At 72.3% G+C, this 6,493-nt stretch overlaps 1 protein-coding gene across 2 annotated transcripts; it reads left to right on the forward strand.

Annotated features, from left to right (window-relative positions):
- Positions 1–372: 372 nt before the first annotated feature.
- On the forward strand, positions 373–3,990 carry UBALD2 (UBA like domain containing 2). Of its 2 annotated transcripts, none has more exons than XM_037492119.1 (3): positions 373–510; positions 769–831; positions 3,631–3,990. In XM_037492119.1, the coding sequence occupies exons 1-3, from the start codon at positions 391–393 to the stop codon at positions 3,949–3,951; spliced, it is 504 nt and encodes a 167-aa protein (XP_037348016.1). In that variant the 5' UTR covers positions 373–390; the 3' UTR covers positions 3,952–3,990. The 2 variants fall into 2 exon arrangements, with proteins under 2 accessions (XP_037348016.1, XP_037348017.1); XM_037492120.1 differs by having other exon boundaries at positions 3,634–3,990.
- The last annotated feature ends 2,503 nt before the right edge of the window (positions 3,991–6,493 follow it).

Raw genomic sequence — 6,493 nt, forward strand, 5'->3', positions numbered from 1 at the left:
CCGGCGCCGGCTCGGCCAATCGGCGCGCGCGGCCCCGCCCCCGGCGGCGCGGCGCGGCCAACCGCGAGCGCGGACGGGCCACAACACGCGGCCGGCCAATGCGGGGGCCCCGCGCGCCGGCGCGGCCAATGGGCGCGGCCCGGCCGGGAGCGCCGCGGGGCGGGGCCGCCGCAGGGTTCGCGGCGGGCGTGCGGCGGGGCGGGCGGCCGGCGGCGCGGGCCAATCAGCGGCGGCGCCGGCCGGAACGTTGGGCGCGCCCCGCCCGCCTGTTGTTTGTGGCGCCGCGGCCGCGGGGCCGGGCCGGGCCGCGATCTCGCCGGGCGGCGGCGGGCGGGGGGCGGGCGGCGGCGGGGCGGGCGCGGAGGGCGGCGGGCCGCGGCCGCCGGAGCCATGTCGGGGAACACGGACGAGCTGCGGCACCAGGTCATGATCAACCAGTTCGTGCTGGCCGCGGGCTGCGCGGCCGACCAGGCGAAGCAGCTGCTGCAGGCCGCGCACTGGCAGTTCGAGGTGGGGCCGGGGGCGCGGGCGGGGGCCGGGGGCGCGGGGGGCCGGGGGCGCGGGCGGGGCGCGGGGGCGCGGGCGGGGGGCGCGGGCGGGGGGCGCGGGCGGGGGCCGGGGGCGCGGGCGGGGCGCGGGCGGGGCGGGCGGGGCGCGGGGGGCGCGGGCGGGGCCGGGGGCGCGGGGCGGGCGGCGGGGCCGGGGGCGGGGCCGGGGCGGGGGCGGGCGGGGGCGGCCCGCGCCCACTGACCGCCGCGTTGTCCGCAGACCGCCCTGAGCGCCTTCTTCCAGGAGACCAGCGTGCCCGGCGGCGCCCACCCGCCGCAGATGGTAAGCGCCGGCGTGACAGCCATGTTGCCGGGAGGCCGCCCGCGGATGTAAACAAAGAGCCAAAATGTCTTCCAGGAAAGGCCGGCCGGGCCGCCGCTCCCCCGCCCGGCCCGGGAGGGGCTCGCGCCCGCCGGGGGCGCCGGGGGAGGCGCCCCGACCCGGCCCCGGAGTGGGGGTGCTCCAGGGAGCCGCCTCGCCCGGGGCAGCCTTGACCCCTCACCCCCCGGAAGCCGGCGCCGCGGGGAGCGGGGAAGGCCCGGGGACCGGCCCCCCAGCGCGGTGCGCCCCCCTTTCCTGGTCGTGGGAAAAGGACAGGCCCGAGCGCGGAGGCGCGAGCTGGGGGAGACGCTGAGAATTCGCCTTTATCTCGGGAGTGAGGAGGCCCAGGCAGGGCCCGGCGGGCCGGGGGGGGGGGGGGGGGGCTGACCCCAGGCCTGGGCCCGGCGGGGCGACCCTGCTGCCTGCGAGGCCGGCCAGCCTCCCCCTCCCCGGAGAGGCGCGTCCTCTCCCCCGCGTCACCCATGCCGGGGCAAGTGTAGAGCTTTATTCCCGGGAGGTCCGTGTGGCCTCCGGAGCGCATTTTTGGCATTTTTACCACTCGGTGTCCTGCCCATGGCTCCTCAGAGCGCCCGGGGAGCTGCAGGTGGCCCCCCGGCTCATCCCCAGGACTCTGTTTACAGCAGATGGCAAAGGACGGCAAGAGGGGTCTGCGCGGCCTGGTTAGCCGCCCCGGCTCCTGCTGCCTCTAAGACAGAACGACAGCGCCTTGGCTGAGGGAGGCTGGGAGCCGTGCTCGCCCTGGGGCCTGGCTCCGCTGGCCGCAGGAGTCTGGGCACCCCCTGCTCCTCCTGTGTTTGAACTGGGACCGGCCCTGCCTCTATCCCCTGAGAGAGCCTGGGGGTTCGCTCCACCGCCCGGCCTTTAAAGGCCAGGAGGAGCTGGGACAGCTGCTGGCCCATTAGGCCCTGCTCCCTCCTGGCTGCAGGTCCCCAGGCGCTCTAATCCTCTGGAAGCCACCCTCAAGGCAGGCGGGGCGGGTTTGGTTACACTCGGGTGGTGTGCCCTCCCCCGGGACTTCCTCAGCGCAGCGGAGGGGCCATCCCTGTCCAGGGACCGTGGATGGTTGTCCCTGGAAGGTCACTGCTCACACAGTGGCCTTCACCTCAGCAGAGGGCTCCTGAGTTGGCCTGGGGGGGACCCGAAAAAGAGAGGGCCTGTGTGGCCTGGGAGGGCAGGGTGCGGTGGGCGCCGGGAGGCTCGGGCACAGGGAACCTCCAGCAGGACCCTGGGCGCGGCAGGTCCCAGCCCTGACTGCAGCACAGAGAGGAGGTCGGGAGGTTGACGCCCTTGCCCGAGCCCACGGGCAGGTGAGCCGGGGTGAGGAGACAGGCCTCGCTCGCCTTGTGAACTGGGGAAGTGGGTCACGATGCTGTGATGCAATGGCCTCTGCCCCCACCCCACCCCCGTTCATTGTTTCCTGCTGCCGAGAAGTCAGCCTGGGAAGGGGGTAGTGGAGGGAGGAGGAAAAGGGCCTGCCTGGGTGGGGCCAGGCCGGCGGCCCTGAGTCCAGGAAGCCTCGGCCCTGAGGAAGACTCTGGTCGGCTCCCTGGCTCCTGACGGTGCCCGGCCGGCTAGCAGGGGAGCGCCCCTCCCCTTGCAGGGTCTCCTCCCCATTTTCAGCTGGGGTGTAACTGCGGAGCTGTGAGGGGTCCCTCTTGCCAGGGGAAGCGCCCTCCAGTCTTGCCCTGCCCTGCGTCCCCCCTGCCAGGGGGAGGGGCAGGTGTTGCTAAAATTAGGAGAAATTCAAAGAAGGACTCGCGCTGCCCGAGGCTGCGAGTGGTCAGAGCAGCTTTGTGCCCGTCTTGCGGTCGGCTCCCGCTGCCCGCGCCCTGGTGGGGCTCTCCTGGGGGGCACGCCCCTCCCGCCTGCTGCCGGGCCCAGGGACGGCCTGTAGTCTCTGGTGGGCCCAGGGAGAGGGCCAGTTACAGGACAGCACCGCGTCTCAGCCGCTGCCCTTCCTGGGTGGGCTCCCCGCTCAGGAAGAGCCAGAGCAGCGAGCACGTTTGGGGTTCCCTCCCCTCCCCGGGCTAGTGGCAGAAGATCCCACGGGTTGCGATGTTCGTGACTCTCCCCGGGGCTGGAAAACAGACGCTGGGGAGGGGGTTATGCTGGGAACACAGGAAATTGAAGTCCTGGGTTTGTGGGGAGCCCCGGCGTGACGTTGCACTCTGCTGGAAGCAGGGGCGGGGGGCTGCACCTGGGGTGCAGCGTGACGGGGGTCCTGGACCTCGTTCCCTCCTGTGTCACCTGGAATGGGCTGTGGAGGCAGCCCGGGGTGGTCGTGGGAGCCAGTGAGGACAGAGGCTGCTGGCGCAGGCCCGTCCGGGGGGATGAACCCAGGCCCCCGGAGAGTGCAGTTTCGCTGAGGTTGGCCTTGGAGGGGGGACCCTGGATCTGGCTGCCTGCCCTGGACCAGCAGCCTCGGAGCGCTGGAGGGCGGATTATGGAGAGAGCCGGCTGGTTCTTCCCCTGGGGTGTCCTGGGCTGCTCCCTGGTGCTGTTTCCATCCGACACCCTCGCTTTCTGCTCGCCGTTACCTGTTTCCCGGCGCCCGCGGCTCGGGGTTGTCCTTGTTTTTTTGTTTTTGTTGGGTTGGGGGGAGACCGATGTTGTTCTACTGAAGTCGTGTGGGGGCTGAAGAGGGGGCTTGAAGGTGGGGCCGGCCTGGGGGAGATCCCCTCCCCGCCGGCTCTGCTGGTCCCCCGGGGCGGCCCGCCTGACACCTGTGTTCTCTCCCAGCAGATGTGCACCCCCAGCAACACCCCTGCCACCCCGCCCAACTTCCCCGACGCGCTGGCCATGTTCTCCAAGCTTCGTGCCTCCGAGGGCCTGCAAAGCAGCAACAGTCCCATGACGGCCGCGGCCTGCTCCCCACCCGCCAACTTCAGCCCCTTCTGGGCCTCGTCCCCGCCCGGCCACCAGGCTGCCTGGATCCCACCCTCCTCCCCGACGGCCCACAGCTTCCACCACCTGCACCACCCACAGCCCACGTGGCCCCCCGGAGCACAGCAGGGGGGCGCCCAGCAGAAAGCCATGGCTGCCATGGACGGCCAGAGATGAGACTGGACGCCGCTGGGCGCGGGGCCGGAGCTGGGGGCAGCCGGGGTCGTGGGGCCGGGGCGGGGGGCCGGGCGGGTGGGGGTTTCCTGAAGATGGCACTGGAAGATTTTATAAAAGAGTTTTTGTGGGCAGCAGGGGCGGGGGGAGGACAGTAAACTTCCTGAGCCACTTGGGTCCTTCAGGAGTTGCTCTTCAGGCAAGTTTTTTCCTCTTTTTAATATATAACGATAATATATGCGGATCTATAAAGACGACTCGTGTATGTGAGCGGGGGCTGCCTGACCTTGGGGGCTGGCGGTGGCCCGGGAAAGCCAGCGCCGCTTCACCCCACTCCCCTCCCCTCCTGGAAGGGGGGCCCGCCGCTGCCCCTGGCCAGGGCCCGCCTGCCGGCGGAGGGGTGGGCACCGCTGCCCGTGCGAGGCGCTCCCTGCCCCAGAGGCCGGCTGCTCGGTGACCACGGGCCCGTCACCTCTGGGTGCCGCCGTCTCGATGGGTGCACAGGGCCAGTGGGAGCGGCGAGCCAGCCCGAGGCAAGGCCCCCCTGCACGTGTCCAGGGCCTGGCGGGCAGCGGGGGGGGGGGGGGGTGTTGCCCCCGACTGAGCTCACCAGGCCACATTTTCATGTAAAAACAAAAACCTTTCCTCACCTCCCTGGCTTCGGGTGCCTTTGTCTCCCCGTGGGCAAACCCGGGGCAGGCGCGGGCGCTGTGGCCGGCGCGCTGTTCAGGGCCGGGGCTGGCGGGACGGCCGGGTGCAGGTGAGGCGGGCGGGCACTCGCTTGGCTTCTGTGCCCATCCCGGCCTTGCTTCCCCCCCCCCCCCCCCCGCTCTTCCTGCCCACGGCCTCCCTCCTGGCAGCGAGCTGGGGGGCGTACAGGGCTAGAGATGCCCAGGGTGCCACCGGGGGCGTGGTGGGTCCCCAGAGGGACCTGCTTCCATCTCCTGCCGGCCGCGTCCAGGCTCCGGGCGTCAGAGCAGGGGTCTGGGCGAGAGGCGGCCCCTCCGTGCATCCTCTCCCCCGCCCTCCACCCAGGGTGCCACAGCGGGTGCTGGGGGGGTGCACAGGGTCTGGAGGTCAGGCCCCTTGGGGAGCCCTGCCTGGTGAGCCAGCCCTGGGCCTTCTCGGGGCCCGGGGTTTGCCGGCGGGGCGCCGTGGGAGCGCGGGGAGCATGGCTGCCTCCGTGCCCTGGCACGCGGTGGTGCCCCTGCCTGTGCCGTCCTTGGGCGTCTTTGTCCTTTCAGTTTTGTTTTCTGCCTTGAAACCCAGGAGGTGCCTCCTGCCCGGCCCCTGGCCCGCTGTGCTTTCCCCGCGGGAAGGGGGAGCCCCTCTGCCCAGCAGGTGTGGGGCTGGGGGGTCGCCGGGCCCCGGGGGAGTGTGGCCCCTGGCCTTGGCACGCCGCCCCCCTGCCGAGCTGGCGAGGCCGGCCAGGGACGCAGAGGGAGCGGCCACCTGACCTTTCCTGGCGGGTGCGAGAAAGGGGAGCCCGAGCAGCTGGGGGGAGGGGCCGGCCTGGCCTGGCTTTGCCTCCCGGAGAAAAGAGCACCCCGGGGCCCCCACCGCGCCTCCCCCACCCGGCCGGAGCGCTGGTTCACAGGGAGGTGAAGGGGCGCGCGGCCGCTGGGGAGGACGGGGAAGCACCTCGTGTCGCGGCCCAGCCAGCCCCGCCCGGCCCTGCCCGCAGGATGGGGAGAAAACCCTCTCGGGGCTGCCACCCGCCCTGCTCTTCCTTCCTGTGTGACTGTGTCACCTCAGCTGGCCCTTTCCCATGTTGGGGGAAGGCTGGGGGTGGGGGGAGCCCCGTCTTTGTGCCCGGACGCGGACGCTTCCCTCTGACGCCCCAGCGGGTGAGAACACACCTGAAGGCAGAAAACTGCTCCTCGGGCTTTCTGGGCCGCGGGGCGGGGGTGGGGCTCGTCCCTGCAGCGGCTGTGCCCTCTGAGCCCGGCCCGGCTCCTGCCGCCTGCCAAGCTCTGGGACCATGGGGGGGTGACAGCACCAAGCTCTGGGACCATGGGGGGGACAGCACGAGCGCTAAGCACATGGCGCTCCGCGAGGGGCCTCCCCGCGGGCACGCTCCCACGCCTGCCCCCTCCCCTGCCCTCCTGACTTCTGCCTCGGCTTCCTGGAGAGCGGCGGGGGACAGGTCAGCCTTGCCCGTCAGCCCCACGTCAGGCCCCCTCCTGCCTTGCAGCAGCCACCCGAAGATCAGCTGGCACCCCACCTTCCCAGGCGGCCGGTGGTGGTGCTCCCCGGAAGCCATGCCAGGAGCTGGGAACTGCTGAGTCGGCAGTGGGGCGGCAGCCAGCAGCTGGCACCTGCACCCTCACCTGCCCTCCAGGATACAGCGGAGGCCGTGTGCTTGGCCCCGAGGCCCCAGAGGCCAGGGGCCACCCTTTAGGCTGGTCTCCCCAGAGCGGGAGGCAGGGCCAGGCCCGGGGAGACGGCGATACTGGCTGAGGTCGTGGACCTGAGGTCTGGCCTGTGCTACCGCCTCCTGCACCCTGGGTGCAGCACGCAGCCCAGCACCCTCTGGAGGGCACCA

Source organism: Talpa occidentalis, unplaced genomic scaffold (genome assembly GCF_014898055.3).
Source record: "Talpa occidentalis isolate TD23 unplaced genomic scaffold, MPIMG_talOcc4v2.1 talOcc4.7, whole genome shotgun sequence".
In the NCBI taxonomy this organism is placed as follows: Eukaryota; Metazoa; Chordata; class Mammalia; order Eulipotyphla; family Talpidae; genus Talpa; species Talpa occidentalis.

Bases quoted from the DNA above. Each gene is read 5' to 3' on its own strand.
- UBALD2 (XM_037492119.1), top strand. From the start codon at position 391: ATGTCGGGGAACACGGACGAGCTGCGGCACCAGGTCATGATCAACCAG. The intron at 511-768 runs GTGGGGCCGGGG...CGTTGTCCGCAG, and splicing joins CCGCGCACTGGCAGTTCGAG to ACCGCCCTGAGCGCCTTCTT. The intron at 832-3,630 runs GTAAGCGCCGGC...GTTCTCTCCCAG, and splicing joins GCGCCCACCCGCCGCAGATG to CAGATGTGCACCCCCAGCAA.